The 17,772-nt window shown below is 44.2% G+C and overlaps 1 protein-coding gene across 2 annotated transcripts in view; it reads right to left on the bottom strand.

Moving 5' to 3' along the window:
• LOC146858945 (zinc finger protein 135-like) overlaps positions 1-17,772 on the bottom strand; it is a 161,632-nt gene that overhangs the window by 92,390 nt on the left and 51,470 nt on the right. For both annotated transcript variants that reach the window (XM_085649596.1, XM_085649597.1), the window contains exon 2: positions 4,461-4,587. In XM_085649596.1, coding sequence (XP_085505722.1) covers positions 4,461-4,587 — 127 coding nt within the window. The remainder of the gene's footprint in view (positions 1-4,460; positions 4,588-17,772) is intronic.

Below are 17,772 nucleotides of genomic sequence, written 5' to 3'. Positions count from 1 at the left end.
GTGTGTGTGTGTGTGGGGTTTGGTGCGTGTGGTTGTGTGTGTGTGTGTGGTTGTTTGTGTGTGTGGTTAAAGTTTTAGTCACTACTCAAAATGAAATCCATTCTATCAGCGTTGCCAGTGCTCCTTTATGTTTAATGCCCTAAATGAAACACAATGTTATAAGCATCAAAGGGCTGGTCGAGAAGGGAGGGGGGAATGCGAGGAGGGGGTGGGGGGGGGGGGGAATGCGAAGAGTCAGAATGAAAGTGACGAAAAGGAACCAGAATGAAAGTGACGAAAAGGGAGGAGGGAGATGCTAGCAAAGCATCAAAGGGCTGGGCGAAAAGGGAGGGGTGAATGCAAGGAGCCACAGGGAGGGGTGAATGCAAGGAGCCACAATGAAACTGACGAAAAGGGAGGAGGGAGATGCAAGCAGAGCAAGGGAGGGGGGAATGCGGGGAGCAGCTGTGCATGTGCATGCCATCGTGCACTCAAACTTGTAGCCAGCAAAAAAATGTGAGTAGCACTTTGAAAACTCACCTACTAAAGTCTATTGAGCAGCACATGCAAGCTGACTCAGCGAGACCTAAAAATAAATGTCAGCGCTCTCATCTGCAGCTTGCGCCTCACATTGCCCTGCCCAGCGCTGCCAATAATAGTAACAACACAACTACTAACCATAACATTCCTAGAAGTGACACAATTCAGACCATTTCAGGCCCCCAAAGCTATAAGAATGGCTTAGGTGGCAAGCCATAGTCAGTTTTAATGTATATTGAATTTAAAATTAACTGTTGTTGTGGTCATCTCTAAATTAACTAGACAGCGCCACCTTGTGGCAGACTGTTGCAAGCCCTGGTGTTGACAATTTAGTTTGAAGCACATGGAACCACCTGCTCGAATTAAGCACTACTCCCCACACGTTTCCACAGGATCTTTGAAGCTCCTGTGGCACACCTGTAGATCTAGCTCTTTGAGACTGAAAGCGGCTGAGGATGTGCAGGCTTAGACGTACACTCATTTGACAGTCCCCTCTTTCACCCAGCTACAAGACCCTCGTTTCACAATTGCGCAATAAGGGCACCTTTTGCTCACCTGGCAGAGTTTAGTGCACAGGGACAGGCCGTGTGAGTAGCTGAAGAGCTTGTGTAAAGAGGGAAGCATCGGGGACGTGCACAGACTTGAGGATGCGTTGGGCACTTGTACAGAACACATGAGGAGCTTAGATTAAATGGCAGACCGTGTGAAGAGCTCATGGTGTATGGGTTGAATGTTGGAGGATCTTGGTTCCAAAGATGAAGATGTTTCAAGTCCTTGTTTTTTACTGAGCAGCGGGTAAGAAGAGCTTGGAGCACAAACAACCTTTGGGTGCCTTTAGCCTCCAACATCTTCAATTCATAACCTTTTACTAGCCCAGCGCCTTGACGCAGTCAGCTCAGTTTACACTAAAGCATATCTCTACCCGTTTATACTGGGTAGTGTGGCTATGCTAGATTGACATCAGTTCATCCAGGTGACTTCTTGTCTCCTCTGTAGGCCTGAACTGCACAGTCCCTCTCACCCGGCATGTCCTCACTCTTCACAGTCCTTGGTCTAATGAGTCAGGATGAATTATAAGGGACGAGCCCCAGGCACAAGTAACACACCACCAGAACCAGCCCGGTTGGGCGCCAGCCCTTGCTCTTCAGTTCAGGCTGGAGTTGTTGTTCAAGCTTTTAAAGGAATTTCAGAACAACAATGAAGCTGGACCATATCCTCACTCGCCTCCCCGATAACTCCATTAATAAACAGCCCTTAGCCTTTTATAAACATATTTATTTATATAAACCTGTGCTAGCTTTCTGTTACACCCTGCCCTCCTTACCCCCCACGCACTCCAAGCCATGCTCACCCCTCGACCTACAACCAATATGCAGAGTTAACGAAGGTCACCGTACATTTTTGCTAGGCTACAAGCTCCGCCTTGCGCGCCGCACAGGTATGGAGAACTTGGCTTATTAAGAGAGATGGGGAGGGGAGCTGGACGCACTATAAGGGGGGGTCGTGGATTACTATGGGGGTCTTATGAACCTATATGTGGAATATCTGTCTCCTGGGAGTCGTGTAATATGACGGGGAAGGGGTGAGAATATTCTGTGCTTGTGGGTTTGGTGACAGAGCTGGCTGGTGCACACAGCACAGTGATGAGCAGCTTATTGCACCCCCTTCCCCACCCGTGTTCATTGTATCAACAGGGAAAGATTTTAATGTTTTTAAACCGACTCTTCCTTGCTTGCCCTGTCCCCCTTCTCACCACTTCTGGCCTGGTACCCTCCTTACCCGTGAGACGTGTAGCCTCCACACCACCCTATCTCCCCCACACCCCCAGTGGGTACCTTCTCACCCCTGCCATCCGAGGGACTTGTGCCTTTTTCACCAGCTTCAGCCAGTGGGGCTTCTCGTAACCCTGGTCAGGTGCCACCTGTGGCATGCCAACTGCTCTTTCACAGGCTGGTCTTTACCCTCCCTTGGCACCTACAGTGTTTCTTAACCCATAGAAACCCTGGTGTTTCTCCTTCCCTTTTACATTGTTTTTTACTTTTGTTTTTTCATACCAATGGCAATAGCAGTATGCAAATATAACTACTACACTGCAAAAAAAAAAGAGAAAAAAGTAAAACACCAAATTTTCAATGCCAACAACTCTACAAATGCGAGACCTATTGCATTGCAAATGCTTGTTTAACTTTTACTTGAAAAAAATGCAAGCAAGGAAAACACCTGACAGTTTCCCACCCTGTTATTAATGATATCTTATTGCATTCTGCATTGTCTCAGGAAGCAGTGCTGGAGGTGCGCAGGGGAAGCAGTCCTCAAAACAGGATTGCGCTGAGTTCCTTGCAACAAGAAAAAGATGGCGGCCATCGGGAATTGCCAGTGGTGTCAGGATATTGACTGCACACACACACTTAGACTATGTGCTATGTGGCAGCATGCTGCCAATTAACTATCATTCCCAGCAGGTCCCAAACTCTTCAACTATCAGGCCGAAGGTTTGTAATGTTTTACTGTACAGCATTCTTTCCCGCGCAATCATGATATAGTGTTGAAGCAGCCCGGACCTCACTACATGGACTTTCCTTATCAAGACCTATTGTGTCCTAACGGATTGTTTTAAAGGACATTAGGAATACTGAATAGTGTGTCGTTCAAAATAGCAAACTTTGATCCATTTATCTGAACTCTTGAGACGAGATTTTACATTCTACCGTGAACTACTTTGTGACAACACACGAAGGATTCGTAGGTTGGAAAATAGCTATGCATAACATACAGATACCGACGAAGGTCATGCACACGTTCTACTGAAGCCAAGTAGAAACTATAACTCATCTTACACAAAAGCGCGTAGAGTGACGAATCTTGAGGTCATTATTCTATACATAGGGAGGAGTGCTAGTGTACATGTATAGGTATATTTGAATATTTGTATATTTAGCCTTTATGAGTTACCAGTACAGATAGAGATATTACTAAGCTATAGCCATTCAAAATTACCATAAAGTTTAGACCTCTTAATGGCAATTTACTTCAAGTATCTCTTTGTCTTGTAGATCTCTACAACATCCGGCAGCCCTCAGCCCAGATGAACGGCGGAGGCCTGTGTCTCTGTTTTCCCTCTTAACCCATTGCCCTTTCCCCCTTCGATCACTGGCTCTCGTATTCATGAGCAAGGGTTGCTTGTGGGGTGGTGAAAGATGGGAAAGAGCCCTGCTACCGTTTGATCCTGTGCATCCTGACCTATTACAGCCTTACCATCGGCTGACTTTCTGTAGAACGACTACACAGTGTTCAACTGTCACTTCCATTTATATTTAATTTTTTACAAGTGGTGGTTTCCTGTTGAACACTTGTCCAGCAACAAATTGATTACTGTCTCTAAGGGAAAAAAGAAACTCTAATAGCCACTTGTTTCAGACATTGACAGTGCGACTCCTGAATGATTCAACTTATCATATTTATCAGCAACATATTTGTTTGCCAACAGTAATAAAGTTTAACCTATTTTCCGTTTGAAGTCATATTTTTCATGCTTTCTGTGATAGCGACAGTAAAGATAGGTGGTCAGTACCCTCGCCGTCATTATGCAGATCTAAAGATTCCAAGGGTAGAAAGACAGACTATTTCATATCTCCTTTTATACCTCTCTAAGAAAAGATTATAAAATAAATGGGTCACAAAGGTTAAAGAAGAGGGGGAAAGGGGGAGAGAGAGGCCGAGCGAAGGAAAGAGGGGGAAGAAAGAGTGAAAGAGCCAAACAGAGAGAGAGAGAGAGAGAGAGAGAGAGAGAGAGAGAGAGAGAGAGAGAGAGAGATGGGGAGGAGCAAACAGATTAGCATGTTGTAAGGCAAATAGGGGCATCAATAACATAGGACTCAAAGTTCTTTACAGAATCTGTAATCGAATTTTGTCCCAGATTTTCCAAACTGCAGTTACTTTACCTAGTGCAATCAAGGCCTGGTGGATTTCATTCATCACATTCCTGTAAAGTTCCTTCTGCCATTCCTGTAAACGTGTCCACTCCTCTTCAGAGAAATAGGCAGAAACATCACGAGTTGTAAGTGTTTTCTGAAACATCAAATTTTACATGGAATACTCAAAAAGGGCATTGACTTTATAACACATACATGTAATATATCCCACACTCACGCTACTTAGGACCCAATTTAGGAATAACTCAGACTCTGGTCTGTATCGTAATCTGTGAGACCAAGGTGAGAAGGTATCAAAAGCAATATGGCACTGTACAAATCTAAGTAAACATAACATAAAATAAAATAACATAAATCATGAACGTTTACAGGTAACCCCCTCCCCCCCCTCCCCGAACAGTGCTGGGTCCAAGTGAGTGGTACTTGGATACCTACACAAATTAAATCTATCACCATGATGTCTTTCAATAGTACTGGCTATATACACATTATACTTTAACACAAAACAAAGTTCAGGTTTTTTTCTTGGGCACCAAAGGTTTTACAAATCTGGGGTCCTAGCTTCTGTTGCCATTCATCTGATGAGTCAATTGAGACGATGAAGGGGTTCCCATACCTCAACAATGCACCAGGGAGGGCATTTTCTTGATACCACTCCTCCAGCTTGTTGATAAAGTCTAGAAGCTGTTCTACTGTCAAAAAATCTTTCGGCTGATTCTTACAAAAAAATGGGCTATTTGATATATTATTCACTACACAGCAATGAGAAGTCGGTGGTCTCGTTTAGATGGATGGTGCCTGAGTGGATATTTTGAGACTGAATACTTAGAAAGGAAATGTGTTGTATGTAACAGGTCTTGGGGAGAGGGGTGCCACTGTGTTCCTTGCAGGCCCACTTTTAGGACCCAGATTACCACTGCTGCTTGATCAACTATGGATGCTGCTGTAGAAGCCAAAGATGCTGCACTGTCCCGCAAATGGCTGACTGAGGAAGTAGGTCTGCTTGTGTGGTCCCTCTTTCTAGACAGTGTTTGCATCCCTTTACAATTGGTGACGCCTCGGATTATGGGTCATCTTCTCACACTGGTGGTTATTATTAGCATAATGACAGCCACTTATTGCTTAAGATTTATACATCATCTATACTTACATCAGCATAATGGTAATCATTACTGGCATATTTCGGCACTCCGGTCTAACTGCAGGCCGTTCTGCGATCATGTTGACCACCCCTAGCTTGTTGGTGGTCACTCCTGAGTCCTATTCTAATTATGACCATCATGGACATATCTTGGGCATCCTTGGTACATTGTCACCACCAGTGGTATATTGTGGCGATATCTGGCCTCACTAACAGCTGCCTCCTGACCTAAAGACTGACTTTGACATATGAGGGGCATCATTGGAATGATGGTGCACTACTCTAGGAAAATAGAGGCCCTGGCATAATGTTGGCCATCGGTGGAATAGTGTGGCTATCTTTAACATTATGGTGTTCACTCATGGCATAATTGTGGCCCTTGCATGATACCTGGCTAATTGCGTGCCTTCTTAGCCATTGGGGTAGCCCCTCCTGCATACGATCAAAATGCATTGGTGTGTGAAGTAGTATATACCCATTTGAAGCAGTTTTACGTGTGAGACCTTATTGAAAATCACAAGCTGATGTCTGGGGACTAAACTTACATTTACTGAACATGACGACTGCTATTTAGAGCCAAAATTATCTTGTTTTCAAAAAATATTTTTTAACTAGGGAAGTATGTTTAACAAAAAAGAAACGTGCATTTCTGAATTTTCAGAAACTAATCATCAATGCTTACAGACAAAATAATTGTCTTCCCACAATATATTTAAAGGTGATAGTCAGAGGCCAGGCTGGCCAGTGCCCAAGATGAACACATACTTTGGAGGCCTCAGCTAAGGCCATTCCTTTGCCAACCTGACTTATTATTGAGCTGGAGCCCAGGTCACCCAGTACTGAGTAGCGAAAGCAATAAGATGGCCCTAGGTCCAATTTGAGTCGTAAGTGTTGCTCTGCCAGGACGAGAGTAAGGTTTCTCACCCGCCCCAACATCCCCCACGCAGCAGCACAAAAGAAGCAACTGCACCAGCAGTGGCGTGGCAAGGCCAACTCTTCTAATGCTCATGCCAAAGGATGCTATGTAGCTGGAACAAAGTATAGGATAGAATGCTGCGGAGGAACCAGACATTTGAGACATGTGTTAGGCTCTACTGATGGGGAGAGTGGGCGGGGAAATGGCTAGGAAAGGTGGTAGTCTCACTATAATGGGCAGTGTACAGTCAACTGCAGTTCTCAGGGAGGACCACTTTCAGTAGCGTACAAAAACTCATAATCCTGCCAGAGCAAGCCCGCTGTGCTGGACCCTCGGACAATGGTATCTGATACGATAGAGGGCCTTTCTGCACCATGGAAGATGATGTTAGAAGAAAGGCTTCTTTTTTCACTATGTGCAGCTCAAAGGAGGCCAGCCAGCCTAAAGCTGGCCCAGACAACGGGGGGTCTGACAAAGGCATTTAGGAATTCCACCCATAAACCCGTTGCCCCGGTGGCTGAAATAAATAAAGTACAAGCTAGGGGTGAAGCCTTGTATGGGCTGAAATCTGGTGCCATCTCCCATCTAGCAATATAGTAAAAACTGAGAACACCTTCGCCAGGCAGCTATTTGGCTGTTCCCCCTGCTCCCCCTTTGCACCGCTTCTTCTGGACCTTGGGGTTAGACCAATTGCAGACAAAGTAGCCCTCAGACTACTCTTATTCTGGCGGCGCTTGTAGGTTACCCCACAACTGGCTGACTACAGAGAAGAGCTAGAGAGGTGTTGAGTTCACAGGGTGCAGGAAAACTACAGTGGTTGGCTTTCAATAGGGACACATTTGTGGCCATGAGAAGGGGCAATCTGTGGCATAATGCAGAAGTAACCTGCCCTACAATATCTAGGAAGGATTTGATAGGGAGCTATATGGAGAATAAACTTGCCCGTATTCAGGGGAGCTCTACAATTGGCAAGCTCACCACAGTGTTTTTAGAAATTAAAGATCAGTACAGACTAGAGCCTGTACTGGATGATATCCAACCGTCCCTTGCTAGGAAGTTATACCTGCAGTTTAGGTATGGGGTACTCTCACTGTGTGCTTTTACAAACAAATGGGCAGGTACACCCATTTTGGGTTGTTCGGCTTGTAGCAACGCAGCAGAGACGGAATATCCTGTAATATTTTTCTGTCCAGGCTATAAGGAGGCAAGACACGGATGGCTGATTCAGTTATGTAGAAACCTGGGAACCAAGCATTGCATAGAGGCTTTTAGGATACTGAAATAAGATACTCACCTCCCCAATGTATTTTAGGTATCACGCTTTTTAGGTCTCGCCTAGCGACGCAACGCCTGCGCTGCTCGCCTTGGCGAGATCTATTGTCGTCGACTTGGTTGCCGAAGGGGGACAGAAGATGTGCACTTGCCCAGACAGCCGATGTGCACGCTCACGGCGTCTCATCTCTGGCGACGTCAGCTTGAGGCCGGACAGCAGATGTGCACGCTCACGGCGCGCTTTCACTTTCCCTCCCTCCCTCCCTGTCAGGTGCACAGCGAAAGGGCAGAAATTAATTTTACTCCGTCACGTTCAATGACAAAGCTGACTTCCAGACAAAACTTTTTTTAAAGTGACTCACTGCAGGCTACCGGAAACAGCAGGCAGGGCTCGGACTGTGTCTGTGCAAGTCTGAGGACAGGTCGGACCTGGAAGCAGGCTGGTGGCGTCGTGTTACACAACAGCCCACGCTGCGTTTGTAAACGTACATTAGCTTGACTGTTGATTTTCCATCGCGCACGTAGTCTATTCTTGAAAAGTAAGAGACGGAGAGGAGAGCCTTTTGGAAGTGAGTCCAACTCCATATTTTTGTAGTTTTGATTGAACCAACGGGATAGGATTTCCTCAAAAGCACCACCGCCCTACGTTGCCTTTGGAAAAAAAGTTAGCCGCCATACGCGCCCATTTTTAAATTTTTTCGCGAAAGCGACACGAAGGTACTGGAGCACTTTACATGAGCACCAGTTACATCGCACAAGGACACGTTCATTTTTTGAAGGCACAGGGAGAATAAGTAATCTGTCCAGAATCACAGGTTGTTGAGCCGATGCCAAAATTCGAAGTTGCTCAACATCTTGTCAGGTCGGACTTCTTTAGCCAATATTGGATTCCTAGTCAACTGCTCATTCGTAGCATGCGGGGACTTACAGACCCATACAAAACACGGGGAAGCTAAAATACAAAATAATTGCCACCTAAAGCCCAGATCTGGACTGACGGAAGCCGTGGTGTCACCTGGCAGCACTTTCAATCTCTAGACGGCTCTTCCCACCCGCAGGGACCCCGCTTAGAGTGCCGATTATCTGCTCTTAGCAGGGGACCCCTGTTTACACTCCACTACTGCCCCCTACAGGTCTCTTCGCAGTCTCTCCCTACTGTTTACTCCTTCACAGTTTTTTTTAAGATCTCCTTGACCCCAGGCCTGTTCCCCTCTCTCAGGCCAGGTGTCTTCGAACCTCCACCACAGGGTGTAGCTCTCCTCCGCTCTTGGCCCTCTTCCATCGGATACCACTCCGGATTTAACACTTCTCCCCCAGTACAAATGGGTTTATTCTGTCGTGGCACGAGGTAACCCCACTACTCCCTAAATCTCACCCTCTTATTTCAGGTATACCCCTTCCACCCTCCATTTCTATCCCGTAAACATCGTGTCTTCATATAGGGCCTCCTCGGGACTGCCTGTCTCTTCACCTTTCAGCCCTACGAGCCCCCACCCCAGCCCATAAGTACTAGTGGGTACCCTTTCTTACCTTGTAAATGGCAAGCAACAGCGTAGCAGCTGTGCTAGTTGGACAACTTTAAACAAAAAGTGGCAAAACCAAGAGGTCTGGCCTTGGCAAGTGTACAGTATTGGGTTTTTTAATTTTTATTTTTGCAAACATATGCAGTAGACAATAAATAATAAAAACACTGGAAAACATTGGAAAAGTCAAAAGGAGTCCCGAAGCAGCCCAAACACACCAGCCTAGCACCGAAGTGCACTGCTTTCCATGTCTGTGGACGTGATGAGGAACAATGCATTAAATATTTTTTCTCAACTGAAGACAAACATCTCTCAGAGATGTTCAATAATCATGGCCACGTTCTTCCCTGTTTGGGACTCGTCACGGTATACAGGTGACCTACTTTCAGCCTCATCACGCTCTTAAGCTCTCGAGTGACTGGCTAGAACAAGCATTTGCAATGCAATATGTCTCGCATTTACGCAAGTTTAAGCTATTGGCATTGTAAATGACAACGCCTTTTATTTATGTTTTAAAAACAAGAATAAAAGGCATTGTTATTTGCAATGTCAATAGCTCAAACTCGCATAAATGCGAGACCTATTGCATTGCAAATGCTTGTTATTCTCTATGTGGTGCGTACATAGAGCTCTCCTGAAGCTTAACCCACAGGGTTTGGTTGATTACCCTATAATATTTTTAATTGGATTTGGAATATTTTTAATCTGTATATCATTTTAACATGTATTTTTAAATTAGAACATGATGTATACTTGGTTTTATGAATATTTTATATTTGTGCAATTTTTTTTATCTGACCAGGCTATGAAGGCCCAGATGTCAGTAATTTGAACCCTGGTTTCTGGATAAGGGCGCAGGCTTATGCAGTCTGCTTATATGAAATGATGTTGTAAGGCACATGCACTTTTCACAAGCAATCACAAGGGAGGGCTAGGGGGATCGAGCTCGTGCCTAAGTGGATTACTTTGTGCTTTTCTTTTCTTGTTACTGCTTTTGTATTGCACATATATTGCACACACACTTTAATGAGCCTTGTATTGGGCACGCCAATCCCAGGCCATGGGATCTGGGCATGTGTCATTATAGATTGTTTTTATGGAATATAAATGTGATGCACATGCACTTTTATGAGCAATTTTGGCCCGCGTTCAGATGGACAGACTCCTTTTTATTATTTTCTCTTTTAATGAAATGTATTGTATTGCACATATACTTTTCTGGTCAAAACGACCTAAATAAAAGTTTTCTTGATGATAATGATGAAACAATAACATGAAGGACAGAGGCAGCAATGCATTCAGTAGAGGAAAAGTTGCAAGCAGCGTACTACACTATTGTACCCCAAGCCGAATACTTAGGTAAAACATTGAATTCAAGCACATAATTTATACAAGGGAAGAAGACATTCAGCCACATTTTGACAGTGTTTAGGGAGCTATATAGACTGTTGCACAAGGCCCAAATAAAGTTTAAAATAGGCTGACTAACCTTTAAAATAGTACGCCTAGTATCAAGCATGCATGTCTTTGACAATATTTGTTAGCTCAAGAGAATTAAGGAGCAAGATCTCACTTCACCTGGAAACACCGAAATTCCAAACAAGAGTAGCACCGAAGCAGTCATTTAATAGTGTCCCTGCAAGCATCTGGAACTCTACCAGTTCACTTAAAAACACTACCTGAAATCCTAGCTTTCAGAAAAGAGCTAACACCAAGTTATACTTGGAATGACTATGCCGCATGATTAAACAAGCATTGGCAAAGCCAATAGGCCTCACCTATGCCAGAGCTATTAGCTTTAGCAATATGTTTAACAATGCTGTACACCAGTTTGGCTAAAGGTTAGTGGTGTGGGGTGGAGTGTGGTACATTGAGGTAGAGTGGAGTGGGGTACATTGGGGTAGGGTAGATTGGGTTAGTGAGGAGTGGGATAGAGTGTGGTAGATTGGAGTGGAGTAGAGTGGGGAAGACTGAAATGGGGTGAAGTAGAGTGGGGTAGATTGGAGGGGGTGGAGTTGTGTAGACTGGAGTGGGGTAGATTAGACTGGGGTAGACTGGAGTGGGGTAGATTGGAGTGGGGTAGATTGGGGAAGAGTGGAGTGCGGTAGATAGGAGGGGGGAGATTGTAATGGAGTGGGGTATATGGGGTAGATTGGAGTTGAGTAGAGTTGGGTGGCATGGGGTGGAGTAGAGGGGGCAGATTGGAATGGGGTGGATTGGGATCAATTACATTAATTTGTAGTGGAATGGGCCGTATTGTGGTGGAGTAGTGTAGATTGGAGTGGGGTAGATTGTGATAGATTGGAGTGGGGTAGATTGGGGTAGACGAGTAGAGTGGTGAAGACGGGAGTGAGGTAGATTGGATTGGCATGGATTGGGTTAGAAAAGAGTGGGGTAGATTGAGATGGGTAGGATGGACTGGGGTATATCGGAGTCAATTGGGTAGATTTGAGTGGAGTAGGTAGACTGGAGTGGAGAGGGGTGGATTGGAGTGGGGTCTATTAGGGTAGACTAGAATGGAGTGGGGAAGATTTGAGTGGAGTGCCTGCCACAGAATTCTGCCTGACGTAATTCCACTACCAGACGAGTTCACTCGGAGACCCAGACTCTGGCAAACGTGTTCAAACTTGCAAGGCCTGCAAGCCTTAAGACCTTACAAGCGCCTCATATTGACTTGAGGAAGCCAACAACTGGTGTCATCTGCCGCTGGATACAAATAGAGTTGGACCCAGAGTGTGAGCTGTTGCTGGGGGCGCGATGGAGGTTCTGGCCATAACCGTGTCTGCCTGCTCCAGGGAGCCGGGGTGGGACTAGATGTGCAGCCGTGCGCATCGAGGCATTGGCCGGCCTTAGGTGCAGCGGTAAGAACACAAGGCCACAGATTTTGCAGAAGGTAGGCGGAGGTTATGTGCTATTTGGTGAGTTTTCAGCCAGAATTGATTGACTTCACTCGGGAGCCTGAAATTGGAAACAACAAATCTGACTGTATTGCTGGTTAATGCAGAAAAGTATTACCCAGTATAGCTCTGAATGTTAGCATTTGTAGAATAAGGGCAATGTTTATTGACATTATAAAATTCTAATACATTTTAAAAAGAGATTCTGTGGTGGAGGCGGCCGCTGAAGAGAAAAGTCTACAAGTGATAAAGAGTTCAAGTATAGGACTATAACATAACATCGGTGACAGTCTACTGGCCTACTGACTCATTTTCCGGAATTTCAGATGATTATGGTGTCTTGATGGAAGTATAATGCCCCAGATTGGAAAGTGTACAGCTAAAACACATAGTTGACACCCAAGCGGAAAGTAGTGTGCGTACTGGTTGGAAAGAGTGCAAAAGAGGATATACACTCATGATATCCTCTGTACAAATAAATCTAATCGTTAGGATACCGCTGGGCAAGTCAGGAAGAACCGGTAGAACAGTAGTGGTCCGCAAGTCAAGGAAAGGTAAAGGGACACATAATGAATCTGGTTGACTCTTGTCTGAGAATGCCCTAGGGGATAGCACTGAAAGAAGGGAAATAGAGGAACCCAGTGTTCCATGTAAAGTAATGATTGCTGAGGCAGAATCACCAAAGGAGTAATCGGTGGTAGAACCCATAAAAGATTTTGTGAGAAAGAACTTTAGGAACAGAGTTGTAAGGGATGAAAGCTTGAATTTATCACTTTCCTCCGTGAGGTGTGGCCATGTCTCTTCGTTTTTCTTGGATGTGCCAGCAATACATCATATAAGAGAGCCAGGTGTACAACGATTGAAACTGATACTGTCATCATCGCCTCAGGGAATTAACTGGGAGGAGTCTGCAATGTAATACACTGGGAAGTATTGTTAATACTTTAGGTATTCAACAAGATAACCAAAGTTTAGAACATTATCAAAACACTGTTTATCAAAAGACCAGTCATAGGGCCAATATATCCCAAAATGTTATTTCAGAGATGCATTGGAGGTGATTAATACATCTATATTGAGCAATGAAAGCAAACCTCTCCATCAATATGGATAGGGACATGGATATGTTATCTAGCACATCTATCTAGCTCCTTTTCCTCCATGCTGGTTGTAATGGTTTTGATGCAAAAGACATTGCAAAGTATCTTTGAGGCTATAGTTTTGAATACCAATACTTTAAAAACGAACAAGACCTGGCTTTAGCTGTTAAACGGCAACAAATAAATAGCTGCATGCCAAGTTTGGTAAGACTGATGGAATATGAGGAACGTGAAGAACATAATTCCAAGGTGGAGAAGAAAGAGACAAAGGGGGAAGAAAAATCTATTAAGTATTACCCTCAGTAAATATATCCATACATCCAATGCTAATAAAAAGGCAGGGTTGTTATCCCATATACAATAATACTATTTTTGGGAGTTTGAGGCAGAGAAAGAAAATAAAAAGAGGACAAAAGAAAAGCATGGAAAAGTAATGACGAGCTAGCAAAAGCAAAGAACATTTTAATCCTCAATAGTCCAGTGTAAGAATATAAATAGTTAGGATAGGGCAAAGAGATATCGAGTGCATAGCACTTGCACAGGCTGAGTGAGAGATCCAAAAAGAGGTACAAAAATAAAAGCAAATAAGTAACGATGTGACAATAGAAGGGAAAGGATAAGAGTGGTTGAGTTTGACCAATATGGAAATAGGACACAAATGGGTAAACAAAAAGGTGAGGCGTTGAGAGAAGGGAGAAGAGGGGGCAAAACTGAAAAAAGGGCGGTCTCCCCAGACATCCCTGAAATCAATATTCCAGAGAAAGTTAGAAAGATTGTCTCAAGGAAAAATAACTGAAGAAATATTGAACCCCTACTAGGTAACACAGAATGTATGAGACAAACAAGAATTGGCAAAGCTAATCGGTTTCGGCAATGCCCGAGCTATTGACCTTTTCAATGTGAATGTCTTTTAGCCATGTTGTCTAGCAGCACATCTGCTGTTCAGCCTGGCTGAAAGTCACTGAAAGCCCAGAATCACAGAATGTAGAGCCGATGCCGAGTCTCTTCGCCTCCCATGTTGAGTCTATTGTCCTGACCCTCCTAACACAAAAAAGCGCTATGACGTGGCCTGTGCTGGCCGCATCACAGGGCTATTATCAATGACTTTCAGTAATGCTAAACAGCAGCTGTGCAGTAAAACAACAAGGCTAAAAGACATTCACATTGACAAGGCCGATAGCTCGGGCATTGCCAAGATCTATTGACTTTGCCAAAGCTTGTTCGGTGTTTACCAGGTCTTTCTGAACAAAAGTGAACGTGATAGTGAGAAACAGTTGAGGAGCTTTGAAGTGAAGCAAGGATATGGCGGCCAGAGATGCTGACAGGGGAACCAGGTTCGAATCTCGGGGTCGGCTGAACAGTTTGTGATTCTGGGCAAATCACTTACGCTTCCAGCTGCGTACAACAATGAATGAGTCATTGTGTAGTGTAACTGTTGAGCACTTGAAAAGCTCCAATACCAATGGCTCGTGTTAGCACTATTGTAAGATGGAGGCTGGAACAAGCACTCCAATACCATTGTATAGTGCAAAACAAAAACAAAATATAAGCAGCACCAATGAGTGAAGTAGTGGAGGAAGGAGTCAAACAGGGAAGCAGGAGGGGATGGGGAAATGAGCAAGCAACGACAGGAGAAAGTGGGAGAAGCAACAATGAAGGGGTAAAAAAACAAAGACATTAATTTAAGCAGAATTGGCAACAAAAATGAATTTGTCATTGTGGAATGTAACTGGTGAGCACTTAAAGCGCTCCAGTATCATTGGTTCGCGCTATGGCAAGATGGAGGACGGAGCAAGCACTCTAATACCATTGGACCGTGCGAAAAAAAAAAAAAGATGATGTTCGTTTTTTAACAACTATATAAAACTGCATAAAAAAAGTCACTGGTGCTAATGTAAAGCACTCCAATACCTTCGGGTGGTGTTCGCACTATATATAAAAGTGCACAAAAAAATGGTAACTGGGACTAATGTAAAGCACTCCAATACCTTCGGGTGGTGTTGGCGCAACATAAAACTACACACAAAAAAGTAACTGGTGCTTATATACAGCACCCCAGTACCTTCAGGTGATGATGGTGCTACATAAAATTGCACACAAAAAATTTGTAAAAAGCAGACTCGGGGGAGGAGGGGATCTGAGGGGAGAGGGGATCTATACAACGGGAGTTTAGCGTGGGCAAGCAGCGATGGGTGATAGGTTGAAGGGCAGCCAACAGCAAATGCCGGCTGCCACAGGGAGATTAAGTGATTTGCCTAAGTTACCGTGTCCTCATGAAGAGTAACTGATGTTAATGTAAAGTACTCCAATATCTTCGGGTGGCGTTAGCGCTATATAAAACTGCACACAAAAAATATGAAAAGCATTGTCGTGGAATGAGGGGATTGTGCAACAGAGTTCAGTGGGACAAGCAGCGACGGGCGGGAGGTGGACAGGCAACTAATTTCCCCATGCCTGCAAAATGAATGGTTCCTGGTGCTAACGTAAAGCGATCCAGTACTTTCGGGTGGTGTTTAGCGCTATATAAAACTCCACAAAAATAAAACTGAAAGAATCCCAGTGTTAGGCTGGTTTACAGTAGTGAACATGAGGAAATATATCGCATTGGCAACCACATTAAAAGGACTACTTTTGCCATGGACACTGAGGGGCAGGCAGACCTTGATGACATCAAGACCCAGCCTGGCTAATCTGATGAGAATTAAAGTTAAGCAACAATGGATGTACAGACACACTTCACCAGTGAATTCTGAAAAAGTAAGAAAGTGTCCCAACGGGAGAAATTTGAAGAAATAGAGTTCCACCCTATGAAATGAGAACCAACAGTTCAATCATATTGCACAGGAGAAACGTGACTATGCAATTACTTCAGAAGACACAGGTACTTTAGAAGTTCTGACATGCCCAGCGATAACGCATACCTGATTCACTTAAGGTCTGACTTTCCAGCTATACACACCATTGCGGAACGACCACATATGGTGTAAACACTCACACAGAGCTAATACCCAGACACACGGAAAATAAACAGAGACTACACGTGTGCTAACTAATAGCAAACATGCACACATGCTCCAATCAGCACGTCAGCTATACAGTAACAGGACATTGTAAGGCAGAACACCACCACTCACTACAACGAAACAGACTACAATTGGGGTTCAAAGCAGTGACAGGGTCGGGTAGGGGTTGATTTGAAGACCATGCAAGCACCGGGAGATGCAACTGAGCAAGCAAAGATGGGAGGGAAACAAAAAGCAGCAACCAAGGTAAAAGCAGTGACGGGGTTGGGGGGGGTGATTTGTGGATAGGGCACGCACCTGGAGGTGCGAGGGAGCATGGTGCGACAGAAAAGAGGAGGTGGGGGAAACTAAAAGCAGTAACGATAGGAATAGCAGTGATAGGGGAGGAGGTGATCTGTGGACAGGGCATGAGAGCGGGTGGGAGGAAATGGAGCTGGTAAAAGCACGAGCACTGTTTAGAGTGCTGAAAAAGAAAGAAAAAAGTAGTATAGTATATGGTTTATTAGCCATGCTAACAGTATTTTCAATACGCATTTGTTTTCTAATTGTAGCATGAATACCTAATTTTAGAGCGTGATAGTTTAAATAAATATTCTAAACTTCCTTCGTGTTTCTTGTTTATATTATTGTGGACGAGTGAGAGAGCAAAAGACTGTGTCCTGTTACCCTGATCCCTGAGAGGGTCGAGAGTGTTGTGTTCTGGGGTGTCAATTCACTTGTTTCTCGGGGGGCAAGTGAGGCACTATAGCTAATCAGACTCAGGCTGATAGAAACTGAGGTAGTATGGTGGCTCAGTTTCTACATGCCAATCTTCTATGGTCCCAAGCATAGTTCTGTTTCTGAGTAGAATGCCTGCAACATATGGCTGCAAGCAAGCTTTGCATAGAGCAATAAATAACACCTCATGTTGCTAGTAGGGTTGGGAAATTAGTACAAGGAGTATTTGGATACCAGCATGTGGTGTACAACTGTATAATGGAAACATTGGTTCTGCCGGTGTAATTATTATTAACATTTATTTACATAAGAGTGATTCACCTGTCTGACTATGATGCTAAATGGGAGATGCTTAAGGATGATTTGATTAAAATCTTTTAAATGTATTCAGAGCACCAGCTTGTATTGTTAGGTGATTTTAATCAGACTAGCCCCTCGTAAGATGGATGAAATGTATGAAGAAATGTCCGCATTCAACGTAAGCCTGGCTATTTATCCTTAAAGTGCTGTGACTCCAAGGGATTTTTCACTAATAAACTTCCTCTCCTCAAATGGGTTAATTAGCGTAAATGGACGTGTACCTATGGATTTCCCGGCAAGGAAAACCTTTCCGTATGGCAATCAGAATCTATTATATTTTTTGTACATCTGGGCATATAATTAGGTTGACCAGTTTGAGGTCCTGTAAAGTGAAGAGTGTGATCAATGTCCCTTACCTGCAGTGATAGAAAT

This window comes from Triturus cristatus, chromosome 3_2 (genome assembly GCF_964204655.1).
Source record: "Triturus cristatus chromosome 3_2, aTriCri1.1, whole genome shotgun sequence".
Classification (NCBI taxonomy): Eukaryota; Metazoa; Chordata; class Amphibia; order Caudata; family Salamandridae; genus Triturus; species Triturus cristatus.
This window is presented reverse-complemented; position numbering and strand designations above follow the sequence as displayed.